At 35.3% G+C, this 22,191-nt stretch overlaps 2 protein-coding genes and 1 pseudogene across 2 annotated transcripts; 1 reads left to right on the top strand and 2 right to left on the bottom strand.

The window, feature by feature from the left end:
• Positions 1-1,578: 1,578 nt before the first annotated feature.
• LOC107734156 (cold shock domain-containing protein C2-like) lies at positions 1,579-6,042 on the bottom strand. The gene is made up of 3 exons (XM_016546026.1): positions 6,020-6,042; positions 2,338-2,460; positions 1,579-2,264 (listed from the first exon to the last, which is right to left on the bottom strand). The coding sequence occupies exons 1-3, from the start codon at positions 6,040-6,042 to the stop codon at positions 2,102-2,104; spliced, it is 309 nt and encodes a 102-aa protein (XP_016401512.1). The 3' UTR covers positions 1,579-2,101.
• A 3,261-nt stretch (positions 6,043-9,303) lies between these two features.
• aco2 (aconitase 2, mitochondrial) lies at positions 9,304-19,289 on the bottom strand. Its single transcript, XM_016546085.1, has 17 exons — positions 19,218-19,289; positions 18,826-18,968; positions 18,370-18,628; positions 18,105-18,197; positions 17,694-17,852; positions 17,433-17,583; positions 15,249-15,353; positions 15,068-15,159; positions 14,877-14,982; positions 14,605-14,762; positions 14,412-14,485; positions 13,525-13,636; positions 13,137-13,415; positions 12,872-13,063; positions 11,999-12,131; positions 11,795-11,916; positions 9,304-10,506 (listed from the first exon to the last, which is right to left on the bottom strand). The coding sequence occupies exons 1-17, from the start codon at positions 19,251-19,253 to the stop codon at positions 10,372-10,374; spliced, it is 2,349 nt and encodes a 782-aa protein (XP_016401571.1). The 5' UTR covers positions 19,254-19,289; the 3' UTR covers positions 9,304-10,371.
• A 1,188-nt stretch (positions 19,290-20,477) lies between these two features.
• The window catches only part of LOC107734196 (PHD finger-like domain-containing protein 5A), a 3,588-nt pseudogene continuing 1,874 nt past the window's right edge, over positions 20,478-22,191 (top strand).

Raw genomic sequence — 22,191 nt, 5'->3', positions numbered from 1 at the left:
CATAGACAGCATTTATGGGCACATTTCCAGCCAGACAGCTTTTTTTTGCTGTCTATAGAGCTAGTTCACTAGGCTAGCTCACACAGTGACTGTCAGTAAGAGTGAAAGTTTAGGCCTCATTAATACTCTCATAGAGAAGCTTTTATATACATATATGAATCTATCTGTAAGTAATCCAATTCTGTCAAAGCAACTAAAGCAGAAGCTCTAAGGGTCTATTGAACACTATTGTGCAGAGGACGGTGAGAAGGAGTGAAGGACAAAGGTTGAGTCATAAAACCATTGTCCCGTGATAAATGGATGCATCATAAAAGCAATCAGAATGAAGCACCTGTGTTTGTTTTCCCAGCTGAGAGCAGGAAAATACATAAATTACTCTCTGATGCATGTTACGATTTGTTGTGCTTAAGTTTATTATTTGCATGTCTACATTTAAATTTTTATTTTATATATTGAATATATTATATACCATATATTATTTAAATGCAATTTTAAGGTTTAATTTATGCCCGGGATTGTGTATTTGTTGGTGTTTTAGAATATACTAAAATGTGTGTTGCCTTTCTACTTAAGGACAGCTAAAAACGCTGAATAAAAATAAATCAATAAAATTAAAAAAGCACACTTCATTATAACCTTTATCTTTTTTCTTGTTAAATGTACTTGAATGTGCCACACTCGTTGCTTTGTGCTTATACACGTTCCTTTCCAACACGTTTATGTACCTGGTGCTTCCCCTCAATAATGATTTATCATATCAAACAATAGTCTTGGCAGTTCATATATTTATGGTTCCGTTTCATTTACGACTTCTGAGAAAAATATGTGAAGTAAATCTTTTTGTAATCTGGGCCATAAGACGTCAGCAGACATCATAAGTCATAGCCTATCTAGCTATCTATCTTTTTTTTTTTTTAACTAGTCATTCTCTTCTAGCAAACATGCACATAAATAAATGTGTGATTTTATAAGGTGATAAAGAAAAGTAGCTGTTTCTTTGTAGAATTGCCCCATAACTAGTTGCTGGTTTATGAGCTAAGGGTGCAATATAAAATGTATTATAAAAGTGTAAAATGTGTAAATAAAAATGTATTATCCTTTTGTAGGCCTACTGTAGTTTTTTGTATTGCTTTCAATATCTAGTTTTTATGATGTACTGCTCCCTCTAATGGTCATTTGTACACATGCGGCTCGCTTCCTTTCCGCCAATACACACATTTGACATTGGTGAACATTTTAAGTTTTTGACACTGGATAATACTGCATAATATGTGTATTTCTTTTTCTATGTATATTTAATAAATATTTATATTTGTTGTTATACATATAATTAAAATTAATTCAATATATCATATTTATTTTAATTCCTGATTATGCATTTACTTTGGCAGTCTCCATATTTTCACAGTTGCATTTTATCTTTACAAGCACGTCATTTACATAACCTGTATGGAATTTAAAATTGTTTGTAAAAATCTGAAAACCGGAAAGTAGAATAAAGTCATAACTGAAATTTTGATATAAAGAAATATCAAGAAAAAACACTGCATCATGTTCTTTCAGTTTTATTAGAATTATCATAAGAAGCATTGTTCTTGACAAAATGAACTACTGGGATTTGTAGCTTTCTTACAGAAAACTAATATCAGTCCTATCAATCACAATTAAAGAAATGGAAGTTTCCATTGATGTGCATTTATTTATTTTAGGAAATCGGTTTTACATAAATGACTTGACCATACACATCACAATGAACTCAAATGTCTCTGTACATAAAGTGAAAATAAATACACAATTAATTACATATAAAGGACACAATTTCAAACAAGGGAAACACTGCTGCTTTTTGTTTCACAGTTATGTTATGTTCTGCCAATGCTATATTAAAGCTCAGCTGACTTGCGTCTGACTTCTCACCAACTTCCTGTTGCTTATTTGCCAGACTGGAGAAAACAACAGTTGCATAAACCTAATTGCTATTCCATCCCTATCTTACTTACACACAACACCATTTTACGCCAACATTAGCACCTCAAGTTAAACCCTTCCTTTATCTCTCCCTCTCTGCCTTTATTCTTCTGTTGGGCTCTGAATGTGTGAGCTAGGAGCTGATAACTTGCCCAGACCAGGTCTCATGCTTCCTTCCGGAAGACAGGTTGGTGATGACCACATCAACGGCTTGGAACTTTATGTTCTTGGGAGGAACAGGACACACTTTGTAGGTCACCTCATCCCCCTCCATTGGCACATATTCCCCCTCAATACTAAAAAGAAAGAGTATAATATAATATAATATAATAATTTAAAACGTAATAAAAATTCTCTCTTTATACTTACTCTGAGATGTGAACAAATATGTCTTCTCCTCCATGGGAGGGGCGAATGAAACCATGACCTTGTGACCTTGAGAAGTTCTTGCAAATGCCTTTGAAGCCAGGTCCAGATTTGGCTCTTACAGATCTGACAAAATACCAGAGTAAAGAGGCTCTAGATCAACTTATAACACTTCTTTTTGGTAATAAGAAGCGCAAAATGTCTCTTTATGTTTCACTGAAATTAACACAACAATACATGGTTCATCGTTTCTAATGCATCTATTCTCCATGCCATTTTACAATAAAAGAACAATTATTTTTATTATATTTAAATATTTCAGCATCCATTAGTCAATATGCATATTTTAAACAATATGCATATTTACTATACATACATACATATATATAACTACAAAAGTGGTCACACACAAATCACATGTTCTTCCAGCTACAGTAAACTCAGTTTCAGATGGCACGGAAATTGACCAAAGTTTTTGCTTTATGATCGTTTTCTAATCTTACACTAACTTTCAGTCATTAAATAGCATATTTTTTATTTTTAGTTTAGTTGGTCAACAGTACCTGCTTTCTAAGTAGTAATCTGCTACTCTAAATGGTTTGAGTTAATAACTTAATCCATAACTCATATCATAACACTTAAATGGATGTTATTGAAAATGTATTATTTAAATCTATATAAATTCAACTCCTTGAACTTAAGATTGCTTTTTTGACGAACTTAAGTAAAGTTTTATATGTCATTTCAAAATTACTTCTATTGTCTTTGAAATAGGGTTAAAGTGTAACTGCTAAATGTACTGAATGTATTTATGGTAAACTTAAATATACTTTAATGTAATTTCTATTGAAACATTCATCATGTATTTAAATAGCTGCAGTTTAGTATATTTAAAATATATTAATTTTAAATGTAATATTGAATAAAACACTACAGTTAAAATTATAATCCTGTGGTTTAGTATGTTAATCAAGACATCAAAATACTTCTTTAAAGCACAACAAAAGATTACTAAAACATAATGATTTAAAATGTAAATGTAAAACTTTTAATTGGAAACTATAACAAAGTGCAATTTTGAAAAGTGCAAGTGTTGCAAAACTCATTAAAGTGGACTTTTATTTAATTTATATTATCTGCAAGTCCAGTTTTTAAAAAAATATACTTTTAAGATTCAAAATACCAACAAGTGCATAAAGTTAATAAAATAATAAAAGTTAATAAAATTAGATAATAGATATAATATATATCATATATTATATCAATAGATATAATAATTAGATAATAAAATTAACTTTTTCACAAGAAATGGATTTCTAAGGATTTAGGCAGACCTAAGGATCTTCTGAGGATCTATAGCAAGATCTAAAGCAAGAAACCAAGGAAATACAGACAAAGATCTGTAAAAGTAAAATCTAACATACTCAACCATTTGGAAAGTGGCGTAAGTGCAGGTTGGTCCCAGCAAAGCACATCCCTCCTCCCCTGCATTCTAGAAAGAAATCACAACGATCAGTGGGAAGACACTTTATATAGTTTCTATAAAGTATGTCAAAGGAATTAAGAAGACCAGAACTGACCGCAAGATCATTTAAAATTTCAACCCCCTCACAGGCGCTACTGGCGCAGCCTTTTTTCAAGTAGTAAATGGTTTTAAACCCTCTGAATTTTACCTCTAATTGGGGATTCACCTCTAGAAAAAAAGGTGGAAAAAGAAACTAATTAGATTCAAACTATAATACCAATTTAGAATTAACATGATTATTTCAAACTGAACTACATTTCATATTTAAACAATAGTAGTTGTCATAAAATCTTATGTTTCTTTTGTTTAACACAATTAGGCTATGACTTTGCAAGACTGTAATTTATGGCAAGCCGTTTTAGCTTAAAATATTCCCAGTCTTACTCGTTGTAATTGCATTTTTACTATATAATTCAATTAAAGAGCTCTACAATTAAATTCTTAGTAACAATGCCAATTAGAGAGCTCTCTAATTAAAATTTTTACTAGTAACAATTCTGATTTGAGAGCTCTCTAATTTAATTCTTACTAGTAAAAATGCAATTACAGAGCTCTATAATTAATTTTTATACTAGTAAAAACCACATTAAAGATATGTTTAATTGCAGAGCTCTGTACTTGAATTAAAGAGCTCTCTAATTCAGCCATTACAGTAACAATTGAATTAGAGAGCTCTCTAATTTGAATTATTACTAGTAAAAATTGATTTAGAGAGCTCTCGAATTGTAATTATTACTAGTAAAAATTCTGTTGTAGAGCTCTGTAATTAAAAATGAATGGAAGTCAATGGAGACATATGACTAGTAAAAATTCATTTGTAGAGCTCTTTAATTGGAATTGTTACTAGTAAGAATTTAATTAGAGAGCTCTGTAATTGGCATTGTTACTAGTAAGAATTTAATTGTAGAGCTCTCTAATTGAATTGTTACTAGTAAAAATGCAATTACGACGAGTAACGCTGGGACTATTTTAAGCTAAAATGGCTTGCCATACATATGTCTCCATTGACTTTTTAAATTGCTCTCCAACTGAATTTTTACTAGTAAGAATTACAATTTAATTCGTACTAGTAACTATTCCAATTAGAGAGCTCTCTAAGTAAATTTTACTAGTAATAATTCCAAGTAGAGAGCTCTCTAATTAAATTTTTACTAGTAACAATTCTGATTAGAGAGCTAATTTAATTCTTTCTAGTAAAAATGCAATTACAGAGCTCTCTAATTCAATTTTTACTAGTAAAAAACACATTAAAGATATGTTTAATTGCAGAGCTCTGTAACTGAATTAAAGAGCTCTCTAATTCAGTTTTTACTAGTAAGAATAGATATTGTAGAGCTCTCTAATTGAATTGTTACTAGTAAGAATGCAATTTCAGAGCTCTCTAATTCGGTTAGAGAGTTCTCTAATTCAATTGTTACTAGTACAAATTGCATTAAAGAGCTCTCTAACTTTAATTTTTACTAGTCAAATTTGAATTAGAGAGCTCTATAATTCAACTGTTACTATAGAAACAATTGAATTAGAGAGCTCTCTAATGATAATTTTTACTAGTAAGAGCTGAATTGTAGAGCTCTCTAATTCAGTTTTTACAAGTAAGAATGCAATTGCAGAGCTCTAATTGTAATTGTATTTTAAGCTAAAAAGGCTTGCTATAGTAATTTAAATAGTCTCTCTTCATATTTTGCTAAGTTAGGATCATACTTTACCATCTTCAGAGATCTCAGAATCATTTCCAACAGCTCTCAGCACCGCAGGCTTTACAAAATTGATACTCCAGGGCGACACATCGTCATCCAATAAAATAACATTCATCAGAAGTGTTCCATTAAAGCAAGACTCTTTCATAAAGTGACTTTGCTTTAGTAGTGTCCATGATAGACATGCAAATAACCAGATACGGTAATCCATATTCAAATGTTAAGAAGGCAAAAAGACAAAAAATAAAGTCTCTCGGCCTTTGAGGTCAGCAAAATGTTTACTTCGAATTGGTTTTCATTAAAACGTGTTTGTAGTTGTTCAGCTATTTTCTGAGTTAAATCCAGCAGACTTCATTTATATTCCAAGAATGGAAAATGTAGAAGAAAAACAATAAAGACTTTTATCCAATCTAGTCTTTTGTCCTAGACAGGCTCGCTTTCACACTGATCACTCTGCTCTCACCTGAGCGTGTTAATGAACAACATAGTCAGTAGTCGTGTCTCAAAACCTAGTGTGCTGCCTACATAGACAGCATTTATGGGCACATTTCCAGCCAGACAGCTTTTTTTTGCTGTCTATAGAGCTAGTTCACTAGGCTAGCTCACACAGTGACTGTCAGTAAGAGTGAAAGTTTAGGCCTCATTAATACTCTCATAGAGAAGCTTTTATATACATATATGAATCTATCTGTAAGTAATCCAATTCTGTCAAAGCAACTAAAGCAGAAGCTCTAAGGGTCTATTGAACACTATTGTGCAGAGGACGGTGAGAAGGAGTGAAGGACAAAGGTTGAGTCATAAAACCATTGTCCCGTGATAAATGGATGCATCATAAAAGCAATCAGAATGAAGCACCTGTGTTTGTTTTCCCAGCTGAGAGCAGGAAAATACATAAATTACTCTCTGATGCATGTTACGATTTGTTGTGCTTAAGTTTATTATTTGCATGTCTACATTTAAATTTTTATTTTATATATTGAATATATTATATACAATATATTATTTAAATGCAATTTTAAGGTTTAATTTATGCCCGGGATTGTGTATTTGTTGGTGTTTTAGAATATACTAAAATGTGTGTTGCCTTTCTACTTAAGGACAGCTAAAAACGCTGAATAAAAATAAATCAATAAAATTAAAAAAGCACACTTCATTATAACCTTTATCTTTTTTCTTGTTAAATGTACTTGAATGTGCCACACTCGTTGCTTTGTGCTTATACACGTTCCTTTCCAACACGTTTATGTACCTGGTGCTTCCCCTCAATAATGATTTATCATATCAAACAATAGTCTTGGCAGTTCATATATTTATGGTTCCGTTTCATTTACGACTTCTGAGAAAAATATGTGAAGTAAATCTTTTTGTAATCTGGGCCATAAGACGTCAGCAGACATCATAAGTCATAGCCTATCTAGCTATCTATCTTTTTTTTTTTTTAACTAGTCATTCTCTTCTAGCAAACATGCACATAAATAAATGTGTGATTTTATAAGGTGATAAAGAAAAGTAGCTGTTTCTTTGTAGAATTGCCCCATAACTAGTTGCTGGTTTATGAGCTAAGGGTGCAATATAAAATGTATTATAAAAGTGTAAAATGTGTAAATAAAAATGTATTATCCTTTTGTAGGCCTACTGTAGTTTTTTGTATTGCTTTCAATATCTAGTTTTTATGATGTACTGCTCCCTCTAATGGTCATTTGTACACATGCGGCTCGCTTCCTTTCCGCCAATACACACATTTGACATTGGTGAACATTTTAAGTTTTTGACACTGGATAATACTGCATAATATGTGTATTTCTTTTTCTATGTATATTTAATAAATATTTATATTTGTTGTTATACATATAATTAAAATTAATTCAATATATCATATTTATTTTAATTCCTGATTATGCATTTACTTTGGCAGTCTCCATATTTTCACAGTTGCATTTTATCTTTACAAGCACGTCATTTACATAACCTGTATGGAATTTAAAATTGTTTGTAAAAATCTGAAAACCGGAAAGTAGAATAAAGTCATAACTGAAATTTTGATATAAAGAAATATCAAGAAAAAACACTGCATCATGTTCTTTCAGTTTTATTAGAATTATCATAAGAAGCATTGTTCTTGACAAAATGAACTACTGGGATTTGTAGCTTTCTTACAGAAAACTAATATCAGTCCTATCAATCACAATTAAAGAAATGGAAGTTTCCATTGATGTGCATTTATTTATTTTAGGAAATCGGTTTTACATAAATGACTTGACCATACACATCACAATGAACTCAAATGTCTCTGTACATAAAGTGAAAATAAATACACAATTAATTACATATAAAGGACACAATTTCAAACAAGGGAAACACTGCTGCTTTTTGTTTCACAGTTATGTTATGTTCTGCCAATGCTATATTAAAGCTCAGCTGACTTGCGTCTGACTTCTCACCAACTTCCTGTTGCTTATTTGCCAGACTGGAGAAAACAACAGTTGCATAAACCTAATTGCTATTCCATCCCTATCTTACTTACACACAACACCATTTTACGCCAACATTAGCACCTCAAGTTAAACCCTTCCTTTATCTCTCCCTCTCTGCCTTTATTCTTCTGTTGGGCTCTGAATGTGTGAGCTAGGAGCTGATAACTTGCCCAGACCAGGTCTCATGCTTCCTTCCGGAAGACAGGTTGGTGATGACCACATCTGTTTAAACGGTGAGTACGTGTGTTTTATTATCATATTATCAACCTGCGCTCCACAATGATGGTTGTTGACAAACGTAGTCCACGGTATGCGCCATCATAACAGTAAAGGCGTATTTAATCAACGGTAATATATACGGACAGGAAAATATAATAGGACGATGAAATTCTTACCGTAATGTCTGCCGGTTGATATCGCTTGCGCTGCTGATACAAATATACAAATATTTCTACATAGCTTCATTAGAATCCAGTATTAAATGCCTGAGTACTATCATCCGTGGTCCACATATTCAATTCAAGGGACCCCTACGTAGCACACAATAAATGAGGTTACCGGAGGAGAGGGAGGGACACCCCATCAAAATTGAACGCGAGAGACGCGGCGCGAGAAAACAAAAACGCTCCAATTATAATCAACGACACTACACTGATGCAAGCGACAGAATCCTGACGTCAGTCTACAGTCGACCAATCAGAGCGCCCATTACGTAATACAGGCGAGTTCAAGGTTTTGACGCGACGCAGTGTAGATGTGAAGCTTGTTATTCATGTTTTAAATACTGTAATAGAGAATAATTTAAGTGCATATAATAAGTACGTAACTACATATTGTGTACCTCAGGGGGTTTCAAACTGGGGTCAGGTGACCACCAGCCGTACCCAAGGGAGAGGGTGTAAAAATATACAAAATAAACAAGAAATAAACTAAATAAAAATGATTTAAATAATTCAAACAGTTCAGTACTATAGGGAGTAGAAAACAGTCCAACATAATACAAGCTAAATATTTTCCAAATAATATTTTACACATTTCTAATATTTTTTTCACAGTATACATTTAATCTTTATACACACAAAAGACTAATTTATTTTAAATGACTTTTATTTTATAATCCACTGTGACCAATCAGCATTCATTTCCTCAATAACGGGGAAAAAAAGAATGAAAATAATGGAGTTATGATCAAGAGGATGTGTTTGTGGGGTGTTGCAAGCAGCACGAAAACCATTATTCCTTTCACAGAGCTAAAAATACATCCAAGGCAGTATTTTTTTTACATTTACTGCACTGGCTAGAATTCATATAACAGTAAAAGTTCATCTGATGAGGATGAACGTGTTGAGTCAGACAAAGCTAGTCATTTACCTCTTGGTATCTTGAAAGCACAAGCAGCTGCTATAGTCAGCTGATCAGAGGGATTGACGTCATTGCTTTGACATGGGTATGGCTCGGTTTGAAAGGGGGGGGGGGAAATACAACCCTACAAAAAAGGGCACTCAAATATACAGGAAAAGTGCTCAAGAGATTGGAGGTCTGATTACTGATCCATTACTCAATAACGCATCCAAAACACTAAAGATAATGCACATTGGAGATTCTTTGCACATGTTTATAAATAAGCATTCCGTTTAAAACGTTTATAAACTTGACCTGCGGTGCACTCAGTACCAGACACATTTGATAGTGGTGGTGTGATGTCAAGATCTGCCAGGGTCTTGAAGAATAGGCATAGACATGTCACTCTGACTCACAGTAAGAATAGCTACATGAACAACAATAACCGGTCAAGTTTCAAGCTTGCGTGAATAAGAACAATTATTATGAATGGTTGAACATCTCTGCTAACAGAATCATGTGAAGTAAAAGAATCCATTAATAAAGCTGATTACAGGACAGAAAATTCACAAGCAGCTCCCATTACAGTTCAGTGTCATATTACAAACAGCAGAAATTAATAATCAACAGTTGCCTGAACAGATATTTGGATTTTATGAATTAAACTCCCACTAACAAGCATGCGCCTACCATTTTTTGTAGGCTAACTTTTTGTTTTTGTTTAATGAACCATTCTGTAATACACACTGACCCAGCTTGTAATTTATAAGCATTACAGTTGCAAAACTTAATACCTTTTATCTGCTCTGCAATGTATTATATAGCTTTGAACAGTATTGACATGACTTGTCTATGCAACACGTACATGTATTTTATGTATTGTGTATAATTCTGTTCATAATTACATGAGTATTTAAACCTTTCATACACATACCATATCCTCCTGTATGAAGCATAACCCCTTCCCCTCCCAAATATGTATATTTATAGCCAATCACGCTCATTTCTGCAGCTCCTTCATTCTGTTGAGGGCGGAGCCAGCCTGGAACCACTCAATCTGGGTTTCGTTGAAGGTGTGGTTCAACTCAATGGTTTCTGAGCTCCCATCACTGTGCTTGATGACGGCCTTTAGGGGCTAACGGAACAATAGAATAAAATTATAATGGAAATTACCGGAAATATTAGGAAAGGTAATTACCAAGCAAACATATTTTCATCTTTAAAGGGGTCCTATTATGTTTTTTCACTTTTTGAATTTTAGTCAGTGTGTAGTGTGTATGTTTGGGCATAAAAAAAAAAATCTTCAAACTTACAAATCTCAAAAGTCCACTCCAAAGGGAGATATTTCGTTTTTTAACTGGGACAGCTAAACAATCACATCACATTTCGTTTTTCGGAAGGCGGGCCTTCATCAAACCCGGAACTAATCGAGCCGTTTGTGCCAGGATGGGGAGAAAGGTATTGTAATAATGTAAATTATGTAAAAAATAATGCGTTTTTCGAACCACCAAGCGTGAGAGCATGTTCTAGTACACCCACAAAACAAAATCAAGACATTGTAAAAGAGCATAATAGGACCCCTTTAAGTAAGTGTTCTTTTATTACTTTACTTTTTAAAGTAATGTAATTTGTTTACTTTCATGTCATGTGACCATTAACAAACATAAACTCATGACCATGAACGTGTGAAAAATTAATTTCTAAGGCCTCTAAAATATCAATATGATCAAAACTTTGAAAAATCTCTAGTACACGGTCAATCAGACAACAGGGGGCATATATAGTTTATACTTTTTAGCAAGTAAAAGGCCTTTTAGAATAATTTTGAAAAATGTTCACATTTAGATCAAAGTATTTTTTGCTGTGAAATCAGGCTTTTGAGAAACATTTATTTGCACATCTCTCAATCTTCATTGTATTTCACTGCATTATGTTTCGCCCCCCATAATGAAAAAATACAGACATAAAACTCGCTATTTAATTATCATCTTACTAAGCCATAGTATTAAGAAATTCAAAGTGGCAACTGATATTTTTATGCATATTATGCAAGTAGTCTGTTATATTGATAATTGATATACACTACAAGCCATCAGAATTTCTGGACTTACTTTTTGGTCATATAAATATCAGCAACTGCACCAAATTGCATATTTTTGCTCAGGTTGGGCCTCTGAATAACAATCAACCTTTTTAAGATTTTGTATAAAGGTTCAATAAACTATTCCACAGAAAAAAAATAGATAATTAGATTTTTTTTTCTGAATATTATTTAATATGTCAGACTTTACAGAGTTAAAGTAAATATTTTAGGTCAAAAGCGGTTTGGCTGACAAAAAAAAAAAGTTTGGGAATCCCTGACTAACACAAACCAGGAAAGAGGTATATCAACTAGAATCATGAATTAACAGAATCATTCTTACCTTTCCAGGGGCAAGGCTCTTAAGCCCCACAATGGAGATTTTATCATCTGGGCAGATTTTGTCATAATCAGCAGGGTTGGAGAAGGTGAGGGGCAGCAGGCCCTGTTTCTTCAAGTTAGTTTCTGTTGACAGACCAGACAGAAGAATTAAAATCAATTGCTAAATGACGCTTAGCTTCAAGGGGGAGGAATATTTCACACTCACCATGGATTCTAGCAAAGCTCTTCACAATAATGGCCCTCCCTCCTAAATGTCTGGGCTCCAGAGCAGCGTGCTCTCTGCTGGAACCCTCACCATAGTTCTCATCTCCCACAACTACCCATGAAACATTGTGCTTCTGCAAGTGGGATATTACAGGACATTCAGAAACCGTTAAGAATATAAATGCTTACAGTAGGCAGAACAAATCATGATACGGTAGAGCTGCACGATTAACCGAATGCGATTATTATGCGCATCTTGTCAGTAAAGCCGGTTCTGTAATCAGTAGTAAATCTCCATCCCATGCTTTCAGATGGAGCATCATTTTCTACACAGAGCTTCTCAGTGAACTACGGCTCTGTGTAGTAAATGCTGCTCCATCTGAAAGCACGTGAAAATACCACATTTAATAACATGTTTTAACTCTAAACTCACTTAAATAAATCCTTCTGTAAGATGATGTGGTTTCTTACATAGAATAAGGCATGCAACATATTTCATAGTATTCTAAGCAGTGATAAAGGCTATGTCGATTAGTATTGCATTATTATATACTTTATTATAATGAAAAGTATAATAATAATTATAATAAGAACTCAGATAAACCATATATTGTCGTAGTCGTGTGTTTATTAGTCACGTTGAATCAATGAAAGCAGTTAAATCTTCTGTTTATTCAGCTGCTGCTATAGGGATTTCCTGATTTCTTCTTCGGGGGTATTTGTAGATTCCGCGCGAGAGCGCCCTCTGGCCTTCGGATGGAGATTCATCAGCTTTTGCCTAATCGTGATTGCGATTTCATTGCGATTTATCATGCAGCCCTATGATATGGTGCACAAAAACAAAGAATAGAAGGAGCGCTAAAACAGCTCTTACTTTGTAATGGCGGGCAACATCAGGAACACCACCAAACTCTCCAGTCAGAAGGTTGCGAATTTTATTGACGGCATCGTTCTCAATATTAACGGCACCAATGAGCAGGTTATTGGAAATGTTATCAAGGTGGCCACGGAACTTCAGCCAAGGTCCGGCAGCGCTGATGTGGTCGGTGGTGCACTTTCCTTTCACCTGACAAATAGAGTTACATTATTTAGAGTTATATTGAAATCCCAAATTTCAAACATCTATGACTAAAACCTACCTTGATGAGCACCCGGAGGTCCTCAAGGTTGTTTCCATTCCATTTGTCGAAGGGCTCAAGCAGCTGCAGTCGGTTGCTCTGAGGGTTGACATCCACTTTCAGGCCTAACCCATCAGCTGGTGGGTGCTGGTAGGTGTCCTGACCTGGGTCAAAGTCACGGGCAGGAAGCTCATCTCCTGTGGGCGGCACCAGTTTAAACTTCTCTCCGTTGGGGGCTGTGAGGAAGTCAGTCTCAGGGTTGAACTTCAGTGTGCCTGCGATGGCAAGGGCTGTGACGATCTAACAAGGCAAAAATTTATATGAAAAAATCAATTTGCAAGATTGCAAAAAGCAAAGGGTTTTGGAAAAACATTCAGAGTGTGGCACATTTAAAAACAGGTCAAAGTACCTCTGGGGAAGTGACAAAAGCATGAGTGGCAGGGTTAGCATCGTTTCTGGCTGTAAAGTTCCTGTTGAATGATGTAACAATGGTGTTCTTTTCTCCCTTCTTAACGTCATGTCTGCAAGAAAGATTTAATTGGTTTATGATATCGCTTTATTACACAGTTTTTTGAATAACTTGATCCTGATTGGTCAATCATGGAATTGAGGTCAAATATTTTTGTATAAAACTGTACGACCGTTGTCCCAGGCCTATGATTCTGCTAGTTTCATGTCTCTCGTATGACTCTGCACCCTTTTTCTCTTCACACAAATCAATTTTATACCCAATTAACCATTTATTGACTGGAAAAATGTCAGTTGTACATTTCAGTACAATTCTGACTGAACGTTTCCTTACACATTACAAAAACGTTGGGGTCAGTACATTTTGAAAAATGTATAATTTTGATAAATTCAACATATTCTTGATGGATAAAAGAGACAGTACAGATGTTAAATTCAATTTTAAATAAATGCTGTTCTTTTGAATTTTCAAATATTTAAAGAAATTAAAGCATTACAGTTCCCACAGAAATATAACCAACACACTATCAATGATCACAATAGGAAATGTTTTTCAAGCACCATATCAGCATATTAGAATGATTTCTGAAGGATCAGGTGATACTGAAGACTGGAGTAATGATGCTGAAAATACAGCTTTGCAACCACATGAATAAAGGGTTATTTTAAATTGTAATAATATTTCACAATATAACTGTTTTTATTGTATTTTGATCAAATAAATGCAGCCATGGCGAGCATTAAAAACACTTTTCAAAAACATTAAAGAAAATCTGCAATGTTGAATTAAGACCTTACAAAAACCATCTACAAAGACAAATACTTTACCTGTCCCACTGACCGATGCAGGGTCCACAGGCATTAGCCAGGACAACCCCACCAACATCCCTCAACACTTTAGCCTGCAGATAAAGAAACACATTCAATTATTCAATGCAGAACAATCAAGACATTTGGACCTAAACACTGAACCACTGAATCTTGAATAATAAAATTCCAGGGCTCTCCAACTCAGACTCACATAGCCATCTCGCTCGATTGTGGCACGAATCTGCTCGGACCCAGGGGTGACTGTGAACTGGGCTTTGCATTTGAGTCCTTTGTCAAGTGCTTGTTTGGCCAAGGAGGCAGCTCTGCCCATGTCCTCATAACTGGAGTTGGTGCAGCTTCCAATCAGACCTGTAATGTTCAGGTAGAGAGAGAGTGTTTATGAAAGGGAGCTGTTTAAATGAATAATGACCATAAAAAGTCTATATATGACCATTAAAATTAAGTGGACGCTAAATTACTGACCAACTTTAACATCCAGGGGCCAGCCATTCTTCTCAGCAACGGAGCCGATGTCTGAAACGGGGTGAGCCAGGTCAGGAGTAAATGGGCCATTGATGTGAGGCTTCAGCTGTAAGGGAGTGTATTAATCATTAACACTTTATTGTAACTGTAAGATACATTCAGCTTGCTTACGCTAATTGACCTGCTCTTACCTCACTTAGATTAATCTCAATTATCTGGTCGTAATGACAACCCGAGTCAGGTACCAGCAGATCTTGATTCTCATTTACTAAAGCAGCGATTTCTGTGAGGGATAAATGAAGTGAGGCGCCAAACGTTTTTCAGCATGAGCTAAAAATTGTCCAATGATGGGAGTCTATCACTGCCGCTTACCTCCACGACCCGTCTTCTCCAAGTATGTCTTCATACGGTGGTTGAAAGGGAATACAGAAGTGGTAGCTCCAATTTCAGCGCCCATATTACAGATGGTGGCCATTCCTGATTAGAAAAACCAAAAGAATTTTCAGTTTTTACAATGATTGACATAACACACCCATGTCACGACTGCATGAAAAGTGTACCTCCATATGCCGCTCACACACAAAATTTTAGCCTTGATTTTCCACATGCTGACAGTTAATAGAGCCCAAAATTGGAGGAAGGTGAGTTGTTCACGTGAGTGACGTTTGCATTATCTTAGACACGTGATCTGAGAGAAGTGGCAATGCCAAGAGATATTAAGCAGATTAAATATCCAAACCTGTCAACTTTTTTAAGTCCTGTTGGGTGAAATGTGTTTTGACTGAAACTGACATCCCTAACAACAGTGTAGCATTAAAAGAACAGCAATTTGAAAGTCAACTATACACTATATACAGTCACACTATAACTATAAACAGTTCAACTGGACTTTGCACAAGTGTTTCACAGATTTACAAGTGATTTTTAATCCCATCTGTATTCAACATGGCTGTTTTTTCTCACTAAAACTTACGAAGCAAATTATGTACTGTCAGCTAACTACCATCCTCTGAGAAATCTAATTCCATCTGGACAATAATGTCTGAAAACGTCTAATTCATTATGACCTTCTTTGAATACCATAACTAAAGCTAAATTTATCATTGCACGCCCTGGTACACCGTAATTATGTATTTAGACCTTTCATTATGGATGTAGACTTTTAGTCTACTACAGTTGGTAGTTCAAGTACTGCTAGCATTGACCAAAATAAAGAAAGAAAGTTCAGTCGCAAAATAGCTCAAAATAGTCATTGTAGTAGCAGCTACAGGTGTGATACTTAACTAACTTATTTAATCAATCACAATTTGTTTACATCAATGGGTTTTATTAGGGAAGCACTGATACCACTTTCTTCAGAACGAGTCCGATACCGATACTTTAATTTTTGGTACTCGCCGATATCGATACCTGTATTTTCACAGCATTTGTAATTTTTTTTAAATATTGGGTAAAGAAACAAAATAATAATAATAACATGAATCATGTTAGATGGCTTAATTTAGCAAACAGATATTTCCTTCAGTTATTTCCACACTTAATTATACCTGTTAAAACGTATTGTAAAAGCTTTTGTTACTTTCACTGTTCATTTTAATGGCGCATTAGAGCTGCTCCATTGCAGTAGCTCAATACTGTAATTAAGACGTTTTCCTAAAATAATGCAGGGAACCACTCGTTATACATTATATGAGTACGCACATACTATGTTGGTGATGTAATTTGTGTCACGCGCACTGTACTCGGACCCCCGCGTACGAGTAAAAAACGAAATATTTGACCTTTAAAGCAAGCTAATCATGACCAGCGCACACGTTTGTATTGGTGCAGAATGAGAGAGACACTTATAGCCTAGCGCATTTCACACAGTCTGCTAGTTTCACTTTTGCTTTAAAGTTGTGTATGCTTGACGTTTAAAATAAATGTTGTTTATAGTGAATGCCCCTATAATTTTTAGGATATATTTACGATTTAGTTTTAATCCAAATGCATGCGCTAATGGTGCGAACAGCAATCAATATCATGTAACAGAAGTGCGCGCTCACTCGCGCTCTCTCTCCTTACCATCAAATAACTTTAGTAACTTGTGCATTGTTTTACTTACTTGCTTTTGACATATCCGACCGAACTACAAACTTTCCAGTGATGTCTGTGAGATATTCACTCGACAAACTCACGCATCTGTGCCGCCGTGCGCTCAATCCACTCAGCGCGCTCTGCTTATCAGCTCGCGCACATCCGCTATATATGGATACTGAATGTTTAACATTATATTAATTACTTACATGTACTTCATAGACATCCTTAATCTCTAATAACTCCATTCTACTCTGTTGTCTGTGTTTCTTTTTCTGGACGCAGCTCTATTCACACGGTGTGTGGTATCGGCTTTCGGTATCGGGGCATTTTTACGAGTATGAGTACGAGTACAAAAGCGCAGTATCGGTATCGGTGCATCCCTAGGTTTCATGATGCTGATATGAATGATGATGTATTGAATGATATGATGACATTATCATTTAAACCATTCTAAATATTGCTTAAGCCAGTTTTCACCTGTGCAAGAGATAGAGTCCACACCAGGGCCGTGGTACTCCACAATGGCACCAGTGCCACCCTTCACAGTCAAAATACCAGCCACTTTAAGGATGACATCCTTTGGTGAGGTCCAACCAGCTAATGTGCCTGTCAATTTCACACCGATGACCTGGAAAAGAAGATACAACCTATAAACACTTCCAATTGCCTAACTTTAGATAGGTAGTTTTTTTTAAATAAATACACAAACATATTCGTAAAAAAAAAGTGTCAACTCACGTTTGGACACTTCAGCTCCCAGGGGATTCCTGCCATGACATCAACAGCATCAGCCCCACCAACTCCAATGCAGATGCAGCCCAGACCACCACCATTAGGGGTGTGAGAGTCTGTACCAATCAACATGACTCCAGGGTACGCGTAGTTCTCCAAGATAATCTGAGAAAAGATTTCTTAAAAAATCCATATTAAAAGGAAAATCTATTTTCCCCCCCAATGTAATATGACTGCCCTTATTGAGTTTTTAATTATTTAAATTATATAAAAACACATAAATATTACTATTGCAATAATATTACTACTGCACCATAATATAATATAATATAATATGCATTACAATAGTCATGGACCAAGCATCCAAAACAAAACCCATACTGGTTGACAAATAGTCAAAGGTTTTATCTCCAGTACCTGATGGATGATACCAGAGCCAGGTTTCCAAAAGCCAACACCATATTTAGCCCCAGCGCTAGCCAGGAAGTTGTAAACCTCATGATTCACTTCCTGGTTCACAGCAGAGAAAATGAATTAAATAATGCATCAGTGAAGAATGAAAGTGACTTTTGTTTATACAGTACAAATGTCATCTTTAAGCTAATTTGAGCCTAATGACACATATCCAGAACAATCAAATGCGCATTGTACCCTTTCAACATCACTATATAGCATTGTTCACCTTCGCCCTCTGTAGATCCTGGGCTCCTCCGATCTGGGCCTCGATAAGATGGTCACAGTGGATGGTGGACGGCACTGCCACTTTTGGGAGTCCACTGCTGATGAACTGCAGCATGGCCATCTGTGCTGTTGCATCCTGCATAGCAACTCGATCGGGTCGCAGGCGCAAGTATGTGCGTCCTCGAACGATTTCCTGTCCAGCCGGGTCATCCAGATGGCCATAGACAATCTTTTCTGACAGAGTGAGTGGCCGGTTGAGTCTGGAGGATGCAATTTCACATGTAAACACTTGGGAAAAACGCAAAGACTTACATTTTTAAAAACTAACCAAGCGCCAGAAAAAAAGTTAAGAGTATATTTTGTCTGTAAGAATAAAACAAATAGCAACTGAGTCCCCCTAGATAAGGAGGGCAGAAGCAAATAATATCGAGTGTAAAATACTGTAATGCTATCTGACCTTTTGCGCACAATGTCAATATTTGAGCGAAGCTTGTCATAGTTGATGTAAGAGTTTGGCTCAAAGTGGCTCATGGCCACCTTGGCCTTTGCGTCGAGAGCTGCCGCCACATGAAAGCGCCGGGCTCCCTGACCCAGAGCGAGCTGAAATAAACAAACAGGGAATCATTACACAAAGGACTTGGAACACGCAGCGGCGCAAACGCGTCTGCTATGACATCCTTGGCCACAATGACCTGTGAACACTTCGCGTGCAGATTCAGCACGAAAACAATCAGTTCACTCAATCTGTGCACTTCAATCTGTCAAGCACAGCTATGAAAGGCCTTAATTAACGAATTAGCAAATGCAAACCACGCGTGTTGGCAATATAAAATGTAAGTTTTGATGTACCTGAAGCCGGGCGACGGTTAAGCAGTAGGTTGCCATTTTGTTCACTGACAAAGATGTGACGCTGGAAGATGACGTGCGAGTAAAATAACTAATTGTCTTGGAAGGATGTTGAAATATTTGGATCTAATTGTGTCTAGTTTTAAAAGACCAGCAATTTAAGATGTTCATAGTTTTTTCCTCAGTATTTTTTAACACAAAATATGTCAACAGACAGGGAGAATAACATTAGTGGTCAGTTCTAGTAATATATTGTCCAGGTGTTCATCTCTTGCTTTTAGGACCTTGTCTAAAATTACTCGAACATTTCTAAATTTCTATTTATGTGCCAACTTGTTTGTTTAACATAACCATAAAAGCAATACAATAACAGGCAACAATCTTTATACAATATACATTTATTTAAAATTATTAAAAATATAACGTTAAACATAAATTCATAATATTTTAAGTAGCCGAACACTTTACAGTAAAGGGTCCATTTGTTAACATTATATAGCCTAACAAAATATCTTCATGGAACATGATCTTTACTTAATATCCTAATGATTTTTGGCATAAAAGAGAAATCGATCATTTTGACCCATACAATGTATTTTTGGCTATTGCTACAAATATACCCCAGCGACTTAAGACTGGTTTTGTGCTCCAGAGTCACAAATATGTGAAATAAAGAATAAGAATATCAACAAAATACAAAATGTACATATGTAAAAATAAACAAAAAAATATAAAATAAAAACCGTAAAGAAAATACAAAGTACTGGGCCTATGTAACATTTGGTTAGTTACATAAACTTGAAAAGCTTTATAGTTTCTATACTTTTTATAAATGTATTGTTTTATGTTGTCATGTTTTGTGAATATAAAACTTTGCCAAAATAATTAAAAGAATATAGTTTTGCTTTTCAGCAAAAAAAAAGTGGGTTTTGAAAATAAAAGTTAATTGTCATAAGGTTCTAAAAGTTTTTTGTTATGATGTTTTTTTCATATCCATTTTAAAATCAATTCAAAATGAAATAGAAAATAGAAAATGTCATTTTATATGTTGCAAAAAGTACATTTATCACAAACAGTATGAATGAGTTTCTACTAGGCTAATAGTTGTATTTAGGCCTATGTAATAACATCTATGAAAATTACGCTGCCTTTGACTGCTCCCTTTGCCAATTATGTTACAAGCGTCTTCTTTATGACGTGCATGACTTCTTTATGACTGGAATGTTTGTTTGGAATTTGCCCAGTGTCTCACTAACTGGCTGCATTCGTTCTTTCATAATGGCAAAACATCACCCAGATTTGATTTTTTGCAGGAAACAGGCTGGAGTTGGTAAGACTTTCTACCTATTATGTATTAAACTCTAAATCTATATCTAAGTTCAATACCTATTTGATACGTTTGTTTAACAAACAAATTTATAGTCCTCATTAGTTACCAGTTAAACAGCGTGAATAAAAGTTACGCCTTCTTTCTTTGCGTGAACATTTGGGCGGCGTTATGCAAATCTTCCCACATAGTGAGGTAGACATGTGGGGGCGTGTTAGAACGAGCCGTTTTAGGAGGGTGTGGTTAACTCTTAACTTTTATAAAGAATATCTCTTTGGTTTTGAGACTTTAGTGTTTGCAACTTTACAGATCTTCTTTATGCACCAAGAGCTTGTGACACTCCAAAGAGAAAGGAAAAATTGAAATCGCATCATATGACCCCTTTAAACAGATTTGCTCTGAGAAAAACCTGGTGAAGTTTTATAGCAACAGATGGAAACACGCTTGGTTTTTTGTTTACAGTGTCCTCTGTAATTAGAAGGCAGTGTTGTCATTATCTATTTTTTACCTTCTGCTGTTTTGCTTTAGGGGCCAAGCACTGAAGGTGCTGTAGCTTCTATTGTATCTATTGGTTTTCTTATTATTCTTCCTCCCCACTGGCAGTCTATGGCAGCCCTATAAACCATACATGAAAATGAATAAAATTGGTACACCGATACAGGTAGTCCTGATTAGTAATCTGACCAATGACAGTGCCACCACAAATCCAAAAACTCACTTTTCAAATGGATATAACTTTTGGACACTTTTTTTCCTAGAGAAAAGAAGTTCACTAGTTCACCAAATTACTTTCCTTATGGTGATCACAATCCAAATCTAAGACTCCACCCATTAAATAATCTGCATTTTCCGCTACTCCTCCTTCAAAAATTGTCCAGTTATTACCAAAATTGGAACAGATGATCACTGGACAGAGCACAGAAATGACTGAACAGAATTTTGATATTGATCATCAAAAGTTATGATGATGCAAACTTTGGATAAGAGGCTGTGTATCAGCAGAACTTAGATTTATGTCTACGGATTCCTTGATTGATTCATGCAGAATCTGTGGATAAAGATTTTTATGGGATTGGACTACCTGCTTTAAAATATCTTTTAAACAACTGGACATATCAGCACAAAATTTGGTAGGGTTCACCGAGAACATGTCCTGAAGGTACCTGACAATTTTGATTTTTTTTTCCGAAAACATTGTCCAGAATTTTTTTTATCTGTGTTATTACATTCTATCATTATGCTGATTTGAATGATTTATCATTTATCATTTTCAAAAGATTTGCAACTCCTGCAAATCTTGCCCAATTTTGTCCAAAATTGAACAGAATTTTGATACTTCTTTTTGCTCAAGTTATGATAATGTGAATTTAACCATGTTGACCCAAAATTAGATTAGAAGTTATATCTCAGCAGTACTTTATCTAAACAAAACTTGGTACAGTTATGGCGCTTTTCCACTGCATGGTACGGCACGGTACGGCTCGGTACGGTTCACTTTTGGGGGGTTTTCCACTGGGTACAGTACCTGGTACCTGGTACTTTTTTTAGTACCACCTCGGTTGGGGTTCCAAGCGTACCGTACCGTTACCAAAACGTGACGTATAAACTCTGCTGATCACGGATTGGCCGGAGAGAATCGTCACTACCTGC

This window comes from Sinocyclocheilus rhinocerous, unplaced genomic scaffold, assembly GCF_001515625.1.
Source record: "Sinocyclocheilus rhinocerous isolate Xijiao unplaced genomic scaffold, SAMN03320098_v1.1 scaffold820, whole genome shotgun sequence".
NCBI classification, from domain to species: Eukaryota; Metazoa; Chordata; class Actinopteri; order Cypriniformes; family Cyprinidae; genus Sinocyclocheilus; species Sinocyclocheilus rhinocerous.
This window is presented reverse-complemented; position numbering and strand designations above follow the sequence as displayed.